Below are 13,956 nucleotides of genomic sequence, written 5' to 3' on the forward strand. Positions count from 1 at the left end.
AGAACCTGCAGAAGGAAGGGCCTATGGAAGTGTGCAGCGCATTGAACTATGACCGTGTTTCTGCTGGGCGCGTGGAAGGATGGCTGTACTGCGCATGTGTGGATCTTACGCCTTCCTGTTTCCTTGCACTGTACCCATTGCCATAAGAAGCCCTCGCCTTACACACATTAACAGCAAAAACAGACCAACAAGTTTAACCATTTTCAACACACTGCTGTTGAGTTGGTCAACAAAATTATCAAGGCAAATATCGTCGTTAAAATGGCAGCTTTTTGTTTTATTTTAGAAGTGATGTGTTCTTCAGATAGTAAGGTGAAGAACAGTAATGGCATCTTTCAAATCCGATCGGTAATCCCCGTGCGAGTGCAAAAAGTAAGTTTGCACCCAAACCCGGATTACAGGTGCTGTGAAAATACCACTTTCTCAGGCGCAAATTCGTTAAACCGGTGGTAATTTGTGGAGGGAAATACTGCAACAATCCAAGTTTTGCAGTCGAAACACGGTGTTATAGCTCTCTCTCACTTTGATGTGTTGAACTCAGAAAGTGCTTAAATTACAGCACCTTGTGGTTTCACCATTTACAGGGGGTGTAACTAGGCTAAGTGCTGCAGAGAGAACTTAAGTGCAGCACTCTTTGTAAGGGAGCGTGACTCCCATAAGAGCATAGCTAGGTGTGGCGGAGTGTCATGAAAAGAATACATCACCTTGCATTAGAACTGGTGGTATGAATGACGAGTCACTGTGTTTATCCTCTGCTGCAGCAGCGTATGCGTTTGTGTGATTTAAAGCGAACAGTTTCAAGTTCAGCTCTTTTGATGGCATTGGGCACCACTGAGTTGCACAGTAAGAACGGTTAGTTATTCTGCAAGTAGTCAGAATCGGTCTGCATAAATTGTGGCCCTCGACTACCTCTGCGCCAGTGGCATAGGCAAGCAGGTACCACATCATTGATTAAAACATCCAATACAGGCAAAGACACCATCATGGTGGAGGCTTGGGCAATTTTTAAATTAAAATCATCGAGTTCTCCTTGATCAAAGCGGCCTCTTATTTTCTTTTAGGAATCAGTCTCTTGGACGCTGTCCTCCTTCTGAATTTGTTTAACATTCTGTACCTTAATTCTGCATTGCATTTATGACAAACTGCTTATCTTATATCTGCTGAAGGTCTATGAAATAACTTTGACCGAAACATTGCTGGTGTGATCTAAATACAAGCTACTTAATAACTAAGCAAATATAAGTCCCAGCCTTGCAGTTTGTATCTGTCCTTTATCACTCTCCTCTATATTTGTCACTCATTCTGTGTATGAACTATCAGTTCACCACGTTTGTGCTGTAACATATGCATGATACCCTTTTATGTATTTTTTGTTCATTTATATTTGCATCAAGCACTGTTTATAAGTATTAAGTGTTTTACATACAGTTTTCGCTCCTGCTTTTTTATTATTCAGTGTATATGGTCGGTTCTTTTTAATTGACCCCTATCGTTTGCGTTATCAGATGTCAGTCTGCTGAAATAAATTAAATTATCCACATGCACTAGTCCTATTTAGCTACAACAAAAAACGAACACTTTTTATTGGCTAAGCCATAGCTGGGGTAGTAGATCTGGTTGCTCAGTGGACTAAATGCATCCACAGCAGGGTTCTGTGCTTGTCTCCATATTCACAAGTTTAAATCCCTTCAAGTTACTCAAACTTTCATTCTCTGAGCTAGATGAAATGAGTTTGAAGGAATTGCACTCCACTTTGACAGCGCCTAGATATCATTTGGGGAGAATATGGGCGCTACTAATACATTTACGTGGCTACTCTCTGAATTCTCCGATGTTACATGGAAGAGTTTTACATGTGCCCCCCTTTTACGATAATGTTGTTTATAAGCCTCTGCTGCCATCTAGTGGCGATTATTTGGAACCCAAAAGGCCTATATTGTTCAGTGATCCAGGACTAAACTGTGGGTCTTGTTCTGGGGCAGAAAATACAATTATAATGTCAAAAGGAGAAACAAAAGAAAACGCCGACGCATACGTTTTTTTCCCGAATGCATCGTTAATCAATCCCGATAATTTACTCACGTCATAAAGTGTTTTACCTTGTTCAGAAATGCTTCCTGTTATTGCCCCTGAATCCCTTCGCACGTCTCGTGGCCCGGGGGTCGCGCCTCTGGTGCTTTCTTACTCCAGTGCGCCTCAGACCCCTCTTTGTGCGCTTCCTTCTCACCAGACTGCGTCTGCTCGCGTCTCGGGCACATGGACTTGTCCCAGTGTGCTGGTCTTTCACGCGCACCCGCTCTGCCAGTGTCACACGGGCACACCGAGGCCTCTTCGTGGCTGTCACTGTGCCCACCGTCGTGGTTACTTGTGTGGTCTCGTCTCGACGAGCTGCGGGCGGCAGGCCGCTATGGACCAATGACCAACTGCCCATCACACGCAGATCCTTTCTAAGAAGTGCCTCGAGTACCATTGTCAGCCTGGAGGCGCTACATCAAGGGAGGTGTCAAGCAAAAGAGCGAACTATTGGCATTTATGTAATCTATATACATAAAGAGTCTGGCAAATAATGTATATAAATGGGAAGCCTGCGCCAGACCCTGGGTGTACCAAACTCTGGTAAGACCTCGCGATGAAGAGAGAAGAGCCGAGCCTGTGAAGGGAAGGACCGACGCCGTGTGTGGCTGATGATGGGCCAAGCTGAGAAAGGGGGGCGGTGAAGGCTAGACGGATGAAGGGACACACTGGGAAGGCGAGGAGAGACCGCGGTGATGGAGAGGGCCACACTGAGGGGGTGAGGAGTGAGCCTGAGGTCAGGGATGAAGCAGGATAGAGGATACTTGGGGTGAGGAGGTGAAGAGTGCAGCCAGTGATACCAGTGCTTTCAATGGGAAAAAATAGGTGCAGGTACTCCTTAAAATGCGCTAGAGGTGTAGTGAGGGGGCGGGGCTAGGGGCGGGGCTAAGGGCAAGACATGATGATACTTAACAACTTGTATATTAGTTGCAGCACACACGAAAACACATGAGAAATATGTTTATATAAACAAAGCAGGTTAACTCATTACACAAAATGAAAGAGAAATGCGATATGTTAACATTTCCTTTTTTTGCAATAGTTGCACCTTCTTAATGTCGTATTGTTAATTGCTGTTGTTTGGCACAATACAATATATTTTTGTGCACGGGAGTAGGAAGAAACTGAAAATATCCCCATGTCCTCGCACCAAAGCTCTTATTGGCACCAAGCAAATGAAGCAACTCATCATGACCCTCCCCAGAAGATATCTCTTGTCTCTTCCATTGTTCTATCCATTCATCCTTTCATCCTACCATTTACATCCTGATGTCCACCATTTAACCTTTACATTCTATCGCCTGTTCAGTCTTTCATCAATCATTCAGTTTTTCACCATTCCGTCTGTCCACCCTTCATATCCAAACCTATCCATCCATCTATCTCCAAACCTATCCTTTCACTCATCTATCTCTATATCCACCCTTTCCCTCATCCATCAATCCTTTTGGTCATACATCATCAACCCTTTCACTCCTTTATTCCATCCACCCATTAACTCAATCCCTCCTTTCACTCATCCATCATCTACCCTTTCATGCATCCTCCCTGCCTTTCATGCATCCATCCAATCTTTCACTTATCCACCCATCATCCACTCTTGTAAACGCATGGTGCCCCTGGCTCGTGCCCGCAAGGGAAACGCTTTGAGTGCCTCCCACTTTCCCCCACTTGTGAGCGAGAGGCGCGCTCTTGTTCTTATCTGTAACTGGTTTGCTTGTACAAATTGTGTGTGTGTTCTTCTGTAACAACAACTTCCCTCTATCACTGCTCTTTACAGCCCCTCAACACGCCTCCTGTCCATAGCCTTGCAGCCACACTACCAAGAAAGTACTTTCAATTCATGCAGCAGGTGCAGTGGCACCAGGCCCCTAATGCCTCTGTTTCCCATTAAACCTAGACTAAAGCTTCATTTTACATTTGATCTAGAAGCCAAAGAGTCTACTTTCTTCCTTGCACGAGGGGCCGTCACACACTGCTTACTCCACTGCACACTTCCATAGATGCTGTACTTGCCTCCGTTGTTATCTGCAAAGTTTGCTCTTTCATGCATGTGCCGTGCCACCCCCCCACCGGCTATCACCATTTTTGCTGACTGACACAATACTCGCACTTCATCTTCGGTGCGGAACTGCAGGTACTGGACTGAGCTCCCAATTGTGTAGGAGGGGCAGTAACACAGTGTCCTACACAAAGCCATTGAACCCAGATAACTACTTCAGTTCGCCCATCTGCATATCTGTCCCCAGATTTTGTGCCGCCTTTCCAGGGCGTAGCTTCTGTTGGTTCAGCAGGTGCAGTGGCTCCTGGACAGTAATCGCACTTGTGCGCTTTTCATCACCCTGGTACGTAGAAACACAAATTGCTGTCCTTCTCAAATCCGCCACCCACAGCATTTCTTGGTTTCCTTTTCTTTTTCTCATTACAAAGCCTCATGACCTCCCTTTATGTTCTGTTAACCGTTTATCCGCCACTGCGTTAAATTACATTCGATCGACATTCAGACGCTGCTTACTTAAATTTATGAAGTTTACTTTCATCGTTTGTTGAATTATGCACTATTCCAACCACATTCCATCTAGCCCTTCCAGCCCCTTCTAAAATGCTAACTATTTCCACCGCACGCCGTTTCCTTTGCTTACAACCCAACCACCAAGGTATGTTCTTGTTTTTCCTGTCTCCGCCGTTCCTTTTCTCTCCAGCTGTCTATTGCTTCATGTCGCAGGCCTGTGCTCGCCTTCCTTCTCCCACGCTTTCCTTCCCCCTTTCTTTCCGTCTCTCCTGCTCTTTTCCGAAGCTGCCTCTTCTCTTTTCTCCCCCCTTAACACCCCCCCATCCGGGGGCTTAATTTTCACAGGTGTCTCACGGAACGCTTATTATTCGTGGCTTGGTTTTCATTTAGTGCCCCCTCTTGCTTTCATCACCCGCTCTCCCTCTCTTTTTTCCTGCCTCTGCTGTTCCTTTTCCCTCCAGCTGTCTATTGCCTCCTCTTCACTTGTTTTAATTGCCACCAGGGCCGGACTGGCCTAGCCTGATTGCCCTGCCAGGGGACTGGCATGATTCCTGTGCTTGCAGGAACGCACAGTGTGAATGTGATTGACAGCACAGGTCCTGAATGGACCCTGCTTTGTCAAGCACAGCGTGATGGCGAGCACAAACCAGCCCTCCTGAAGAGCTCAGCTGGGGCTCAGATCGGGGCTGCAGAGGCGGCGCCTTGGCTGCTAGAGACAGGTTTCACTCTTGCTCACCAGCACAGCCAATGAGCCTACCCTTTCATGAGTACCGGTACTCTCCTCGGCAGAAGAAAAAGTGCCGGTACTCAGAGGGATAAATCTAAGAAGTGCCGGTACTCAGTACCGGTGAGTACCGGCCCATTTAAAGCACTGAGTGATACACTGAAGAACAGGCTGAGGAGAGAGGTGAACCCGCAAATAACAAGAGGGCAGAAAAGAGACGTAGAGCTTAGGAACTACAGACTAGAGAGACCTGGGAAGATGGGTGGACGCTGCAGAGAGCATGCATTACTCATTTGAGTCTTGTTTGGTGGGAGAGTGGGCATCGCACTCGAAGATGCCCATTGAGAGGTTTGCCCCCAGTCCTGTTGGCGTTTGTTCCGCCGCTGGCGCCTCGCTCTGTGGTGGAGACCCAAAAGTGAAATTGTTGGTCTTGGGCAGAGCTTACTTTGCAGAAGTGACGGGCGCGCATGTTATGTTGGTGTGTGTAGTGCTCTGTGCTCCATTAGTACAGCCTTTTAACCCTGTTGGGTGCCTGCGTGCTCCATTCCACATGGTTCCAAGGCGGGCATTGAAGAGCTCACTCTACGGTACCCTTGTCTTGAGATGTCTCGGGATGGGGTTCTGGTTGGTCACCGAGACTTTGTAGATGATGACACTTGCATTGTGTGACTTCTGCCTGAATTGATCATATGTCAAAGGCTTCGTTGGGGCAGGAACATGACCAAGGCTCTAAGGTGATGGATTTATTGTGGTCCTGTTGGAAGGACCGGGCAATATCTTCTTATCAGAGCTTAGGGCATAGGCACCTCATAGGCCGTTGGTTAGCCTGGTGCCTAATGGTTACAGATAAGATAGCCTGATCGTGGTGTGTACTGAGGCCTGCCTGAGCTCTGCCTGCGCTTGTGTGCGATGTCTTCTGTAATTTGTTCTTTACTGTTAGTGATACAGGGGCCTCCTTAGCGGTTAGTGCTGTTAGTGTGTCTATGTTGGGTAGGGAATGTTTTTTGGTAGGTTCTGTCTCATTTGTTTTGTTGTGTTTGTCTGTGATGTCAGCTAGTGTTCAGCATATTAAGTAGTGAACGTTTTGCTACTGTTCTGTTGCTCTACATTGAGTTGGATTTATGCAAAACTTTTGCCTTGTGTTCGCCAGCATAAGGTGAGACATTCGGTATGTTTTGTTGTATTAGGTTCCATATTTGGTGCTTAGTTGTATTGTAGTAGTTGTGGGGGCTTTCCTCGTCTGGGTTGTTTTTAAACATTGGGGTCTACTGTACCTTATCTTATGTTTGTGTTGCATATCATGGTGGTCGGTGCTGCTGGAGCAGTGTGATTGCTGACTGCATGGCATGTCTTTACTGTGATGGATCGGAGGTGTTCTGTCTTGTGTTTTGTTTTTTGTTGGTTCTAGGTTTGTGCCATGTCTTGGTGCTGTGTTAAAGGGAAGAACATGGTAGCAGGCTGTGTTTCATATCTATAGATGTGTGCGCTGTTCTGTCTAATGGAGTCTGTTGTGTGTTGACCTTTCGGGGTAGTGCTGTTTGCAGGCTGTGTGGCATAGATGTGTTGTATTGATGTGTGTGAGATGTTCTTTATATCGTGCTGGGCCGTCTTGTGGGAAACCTACAAGCACTGCGTGCTTTACATTACTAGGATGAGATGTCATTTAGTTACGACAAACATTGATGGTAGCCGGGTAATGCGTGACCAGTCTGTGCCCATGAAGGGCGTCTGTGGCCTCCTCCATGGCTGCAGGTGTAGGGGTGCAGCTTCAATTCACTGCATGACTTCCCACTATTTCACATGGACTCAGTCTGCAGTCCAGTGGCTCAGGTGTCCCACGTGCTCTTTGGGGCTTTGGCCTTAGCTGCTGACTTCACTCCAGAGATGGAACTGTCCGGTAAAGAGGCATCACTGCTGGTCTTTAAGGGCATGATAGCTGGCAAGCTTCCCAGGCCCACGTGTGATGAGCTGCTCCAGGTCCATTTTTTTTTGTCTTTGAATCCTGAGACCGGTTTTATATTGAAATAAGCAGGACTACACGTCCCAGAATTCAAAGAAAAACCCTTGAGTGGAGCGACCAGTCACTCATTGGCTCTGGAAACGAAGCAGGGCTGAGTCATGTTGCGGGATGTGTTTTGCGGCACCAAAATCAACATGATCTTGCCTTATGAGGGTGGCAGTTCAGCCCGTCCTCCATCGTTCAGTCTTCAGCAGCACCAAGCATGCTGGGACTTGTAGGTCATACCTGTAGTAGGAAAAGCGCAGCATGCCTACAGCGATTGTTTCAAAGAGCAGGAATGACTGATAATCACCCTCATAACACCAGGCCACCTGGCAGCTCTGATGTCTGTTGTGTGTTGGGATGACCAGTGAATCTCACTCGATGACCTGTACGCACGTGCCAGGCATCATATGGTACATTATTCTAGCAGTCGGACAGCGTGCTTGTCATGCCTCAGTGTACTTTGGAGGTGGTCACATAGGACTTGTCAATGTTCTTGTAATTCCTGACTGTGATCTGTTCCCAACTGTGAGGCCCTGACGGCTTGTAGTACAGAACACAGGCTTTGTAAATGCTCAGTTTAACAGACTCATTTGGGGGTTTAATCTCTTATAAACATTTACAATATATGCAGATAATGGACTGAAAGCTCAGGAGAAAAAAATATTGATTTTTAAGAGTTCAGGAACCTTGGATTAGGACTGAAGTTGCCAGCGTCCACTTGTAAAGGCTTCAAAAGTAGATCACAACTCACTCTGAACACATGGCTGTGCTGGACAGCCAACCCCTAGGTACTCCTCGCACATGGACCTGTGGCTGCCTTGGGCCTGCAATCCCACAGATGTGTGCCACACAGAGCACACACCTTCATAAATTAACACATTCTGCTGTCATTTCACACTACCTCGCTGCGACATGGAAGCCTTCCTCTTCAATAATATGAATCTACTTGAGCACGCTTCTATTCTTTGACCGTGAGATTGAAGTTCTGTGAATTTCTATGTAGCGCCGTAATGTTAATAACAAGACATATATTGCCAGTTTTTAGTCTCTGCACCAGTATTTCTGGGTTGTGTAGCACTGTGTGTACGTCGACTGTTATTCAGGGGCTGAGCGGCTTTTCCTTCTGATAGTCTGTCTTGTGAAAAGTGTCAAGCACAGGCCCTGCCTTGAGAAACCTCCCTCACCTCTGCTCTTGTTTTTTTCTTTCAGAAGGAGCTGAGTCTTCCAAGAAGAGGAAGCTTGTAAGTACAACGTTTATCATTAACAAGAAGTTTACTGATTGTTTACGCCTGAACCTCACCCTGGGCTAAGAATTAACTTTTGATGTCAACTTGTGATAATACATTTGGAGGTTAGGTTGGGAGGGGAGGGTAGAGGCGCTTATTACCTTCTGATTTGAAATAGTTTTATTATTTGTGGTTAAGTCAAAATGTCCCTAAGAGGCATTCTGTTTAACCCTCTGTTTGTGAATTTCAGATGAGTGTTCGGTAAAGAATGTATTTGTTTCTTCTCAGTGCTTAATTTGTGCCGGTGCTTTCCGGTGCTAAGCACCGGCACTTATTTTTCAGGGCCGGGTCTACACTGGAAGACTGCTGTTAAGAGACTGGCCAAAGAATAGCAAACAAAAGAAAAACCCAGGCGCTGTCTCAGGCTGTATGTAACCTGAAACTAAGCAGGAAAGCTCGCGCTGTATAAAAGTGGAAAAAAAGAAACGAAGTAATGAATAATTGATGAAGCAAGAGAGAAGCGACTTTTTTTGTTGTTGCAGATTTATATAGAGCGAAATCTACCCTTAAGGTATGTATTGAAGGAGGCGCTTTACACAAGCACCAGTTACAGTACACACGGACACATTCATTTTTCCCGGGGCCGTGCCTACCAATAAAGATGAATGATTTGCCCAGAGTTACAGGATGCTGAGCCGACGCCGAGGTGCGAACATGTTTTCCCAGCTCCAACGTCGGTATCTTTTGCCCTTAGGCCACATCCTCGCCCTGAGGGTGCGCCTCAACATTGGTAACCGAGGCAGAGGAGCATGGCATGAATTGTATTTTTTTCTGATTCTACCAGTAAAGCCGGAATTACCCCCAGCCCCCCTCGTAAATATGGCGTTGTGTGGGCCCAGGTAGGTACGGTTTCCTTTTCTCACCATCCCGTCTTCCTGTTTTAAGAGCATGCCTTCTGCAAAAAACACAGAAGGGAAACGATCTTTAGTAGCCTCAGCCTCACTCCGGGAGGAGACGAGACGAGAGGCAGGGTTGGTTTGCAATAAACATGTTAATTCCTCCCCGACCCCATGCTGGCCTGGAATGCTTCAAAGAGCAGGGGCTGGAGAAGGGGCCCACAGTGTATTAGGCTGGCAGTTAGCGCCTTGCATGCGAGAGAAGTAACGGGCTGGAGGAGAGGCAGTCCAGATCATTTTGTTTGAACATCGCCATGGTGTGCATTGCTCTATCTACACTGTTGCCTCAAGCCACAGGATAGATTGCACTATTACCAGTGCTGCCAAATGCCCACTCCTTTGGAGCTGAGGTGCCTCTTTGTGGATTGGAGCCAGGCTGCAGCCACAGACAGCACGTCGACATTGACTGGATTGACCGTTTCATGGGAGACGGGTCATCTGCATTAGGTATGTGAAAATAGGGATCAGCTAACACTTTACAGCATTAATGCTGTAAAGTGTAAAAAACGTGTTGCCGTTGTTAAGTTTGGTATGGAGATGTTTACTAATTGCGTTTCCAGGTTTTGGACATGTAATATCTGCAACCCTTGGTTAGTGCATCTCATCAGCCGCCATGAGAGAGTGCAATCACATTCCTATTTATTAGCGCCTCACAGTAAGTGAAGAGTAATTAGTTTTGAGGTGTGCGTGCTGGTGCAGCTGGAGCAGTAGGCAAAAAGAACGAGCACAAAATGTAGTAGTCAAGGTGGTAACTTCCAATGGTGCAGCAGGTGTATTGGCACCAGGACCCGGGAGTCTGAGGCACCCATTATCACAAATAAATAGCTGCTTTTTACTACTTAACCGGGACCTGTGGCGGGGGCAGGAAAACGTTCCTGTTAGGCTACTGCATAGAGTACACAAAGGCAGATGCAATACTTAGCAGCCACTTGTAGCTGGGACCCCTTGGACACTTTTAAGATACTCTGTCCACTAATGGCCTTTCCGTGCTCAATCTAAGAGATAAAACACTAGCCATCGATAGTTATCGTCACTTACTTCACTGAGGAATAAAAACTGTAAATCATGTGCGTTACCACGACTGAGGGTGCAAGGGTAGTATTTAATTTGAGCCAGTGGCTCCTGGTGGGGACTTCCAGCCCTTATTAGTGGGTAGCTGCGCTTATTTTTTCCTATCATATAATTACCGACCACAAGAGGGGAAAAAACACAGCTTTGAAAGACTAAGGAAGAGAAAGATGAAGGAGGAAGAGAAAGACAGGAAAACATTCAGAAACAGAGAAAGCAGGGGCCTTCAAGAATGAGATAAAGGGGAGGGAGTGGCTGATAGTGAATTAAAAAGACATGCGGTGTATTAAAGACCACCAGCCTTGGAATTTGGCGCGCCGACATTTAATTGCACCAGCCTCGGGAATCGAACTGAGTTTTGAGCACCGGCACCTTTTTTTTTACAAATTAAGCACTGTTTCTTCTGGACCCTTGAGATGTAAAACTCCTCGCACACATCTAGCCTTTCATGCTACACAAAGTGCATCCTTTGTCAGTGAGGGAAGGGACTTCGGCACCTTGCTATGTGTATGGCCAATGGGAAATAAATGAACTCCTCAAGAGTTTTTCAAAAAAGGTTTTGTTAGATCAATGTTTTCATGTTGTGATCTTCCTGTGGTACCGTACTGAGAAATCCCCTTAAAAGGGGGGTGCTCAACCCTTAATTGCTGGCTTATTTTACTTTGGTGCCTCAAATGCTGCTTTGTCACTCCCAACTTAATTGCGTAAAAGCGCTTTATTGTAGGTTTGTGCTGTGCCCTTTATGGCTGAATCGTATCTTGAACTGCAGAAGGCACATTTAGTCTCTGGTTGACATCATCAGGGCAGTGCAGACCCTCCCACCGCCATTCAAGAATGCTTTTTTCATGGATCAGTTTGTTCTTGCTACAAATGTGGTTTCAGGAATAGTTACACGTCATGGTTCACTTTTTGGTTGGGCCGCCCCAGGGCTTCAGAGGGTAATTTGGCATGAGGGTGCTTTCCTTGTTACCAGGGGGTGTGTGAGTGGTCTTGTCCCTACAGTGTCAATGTTATTTTTCAGCTGTGGGTGGGCAGTGTACGCTGCACATCCAGGCAGTGATCTGCATTAGTCGCCGGCAGTGGTTCTGTAGGAAGCTTGCGTTGTAGTGTGGTGGTAGGTCAGAGGATGGCTTGTCTGTCCCTGGGACCTGGTTCCTACTTGAAGTAACTCTGGATTGGAGCTGCAAGGTCCTGTTGGTCGCCACCACTTGTGGTGGAAAGTTGTTCCATGCTCTTACTACACCACCCATCATGGCTTCACTGCGTCTCCAGCCCCCTCGGTAGCCTGAGCTGCTTCTAACCTCTGGTCCTGAAACACTCAGCGCGACTCCTAGGACAGCGGGGTTGGACATCATATCATCTCCCAAGTCCTGACGAGAGGCTTCAGGAAAGTTCCTAAGTGACTATGGATGCGACATAGCTTGTGATACACCTCAATCCAGTCAGCCATCTCAAGGACACATCCCTGTTCTGCTGTTGGCATTCTCTTCAGGAACATTGTGGGTAGTGGCTTTCACAAGACCTTTTCAAGTTACTCAGTGGCAATAATGCACAGGACCAAATGAGAGACATGGCGCTGTTACGGCAACTGCCTGAAAATAAATGTATTTATTTTGTTACATTCCATTGATGCAGGCATGTACCTGAGGATGAATGGAGTGGACCAGCGCCTTCACCGTGTTCCTTGAGTACACCTGCCCACATGCTGGGCCTCCTTGTTTGCGTTGAGACTGGGTGGTGATTATAGAAGCGCAATCATATTGACTAGAAGGGATCTCAGTCTTTAAAATGAGTGAGCCTTTTTTCAGGATCAAGTGTCCTATTGATCTGTGAACTATTGACTACCGGACCTTCGCTGGTGATGAAGGGTGCGCTAGAGCAGCTTTACAGTTTGTATTACACTCAGTGCTTGATGGTGACACAGGCTTGCCTTGTAAGTGATATCACCAGAGTAGGCAAGTCATGCAGTGCTTAATTTGAGCCGGTGTGACCCACCTGCACCCCTTTATGGGGACCAACACTTAGTTTTTCTCATCAAATTTTGAACAGAGAATAAGAGAGAAAAACACACAAAAGGGCAAGAAGTAAGAGAAAGACTGAAATGCTGTGACAAAGGGAGAAAGCAAGACCCGGCCAGAGAAAGATGAAGGGGCATTCAGTGTGTATTAAAGAGGCTTCAAATGGAATCCAGGCTACACCGGCTCGGTGTTGGGGACCCCACATTCAATAGCACCGGCCGCGGGCTTCTGAGCAAATCTTCAGGCCTAGCATTGTGTTTTTTTACAAATGCCGCACTTGGCAGATTCCCAGTGCCAGTCTTGTTTTCCCGTACCCTCGAGGCGCCGAAGATCCCTGGCGAGGCTTCCCCGGCTGAGGCCCTTCCGTATGATCGTCGCCCATGGTTTACCAATGTGTGTGGTAGACTGGTCTTTCCTGTGTACGCCCAGCGTGACTGCTCCCAAAGCGCCCCAAGCAGTGCCCCATCTGTACCCACTCGAGGGCCTGGCCCCACTCTCAGCGGCCCAGGAGCGCCCTCTACAGAGAGCACGAGCAGTGCAGCTGCATGAACAATTCTCGCCTATCGAGTCTGGCAATACCGCTAGCACTGCTCCCCCACTGTGAGGTTTCACCTTTTTATTATTTTGAAATTCTGATTATGATTGACCTCCTGCTCCTAACTGGAAAGACTCAGCGAAAGCCACCTTTAAAGCCTGGTTCAATTGGGTCATATTCCTGCGGGGAGCTGACACCATAACGACCAACAGCCTACCGAACTCACGAAAGAAAAGCGAAATGTGGCTCTCATACACTTTCCAAGTTTCATTAAGTTCGTTTGTTGAATCATCGTGGCCACTAGGCGTCAGTATACTGCTTCGTAATCTGAATTCGTAGGCTAACCGAGTTTACCTAGTATTCACTCTAAAGAAAATTCAGTGCTAAGCAGGGCTTTAAGTGGGCCGGGTCTAAAGGGGTCTGAGCACCAGCAGTTTTTTAATGGGGGCCTCGAAACGGGTCTCTATCGGGCTCGGTTTTGAGCCCTGGCCCAGGCGCTCCGTTTTTTTCCGGACTGCAGTGACAGCAGTTTGCTGTCAGTGCAGTCCAGAAAAAAGTGCCAGGGCGCACAGAGCCTGATAGAGACCCGTTTCAAGACAGCAGGCACATCGGTGTGTACGTGCTCACATTGCTCACTTCTCACTAGGGGAGAAGTTACGGCATGACGTCATGCCAGGTGAGCGGTGTAGTGGAAGGGAAATCCTTTAAAGAGTCATTTTCTTTCTGGTTTTCCCTTCTATTTCTGAAACGCTAGAGCAGCAGCATTGCGGTAGGGTCACCAGGGCTTCAATTGGAAGCTTTTTCAATGTTATATGTAACCAGCCATAGTTGCAGCTTAT

General features: G+C 46.9%; 1 protein-coding gene across 5 annotated transcripts in view; it reads left to right on the top strand.

Annotated features, from left to right (window-relative positions):
• Positions 1 to 13,956, top strand: part of LOC147747076 (microtubule-associated serine/threonine-protein kinase 2-like) — a 1,134,689-nt gene that overhangs the window by 532,906 nt on the left and 587,827 nt on the right. For all 5 annotated transcript variants that reach the window (XM_086952330.1, XM_086952331.1, XM_086952332.1 and 2 more), the window contains one exon: positions 8,524 to 8,555. In XM_086952330.1, coding sequence (XP_086808456.1) covers positions 8,524 to 8,555 — 32 coding nt within the window. The remainder of the gene's footprint in view (positions 1 to 8,523; positions 8,556 to 13,956) is intronic.

Source organism: Lissotriton vulgaris, chromosome 1_1 (assembly GCF_964263255.1).
Source record: "Lissotriton vulgaris chromosome 1_1, aLisVul1.2, whole genome shotgun sequence".
Classification (NCBI taxonomy): domain Eukaryota; kingdom Metazoa; phylum Chordata; class Amphibia; order Caudata; family Salamandridae; genus Lissotriton; species Lissotriton vulgaris.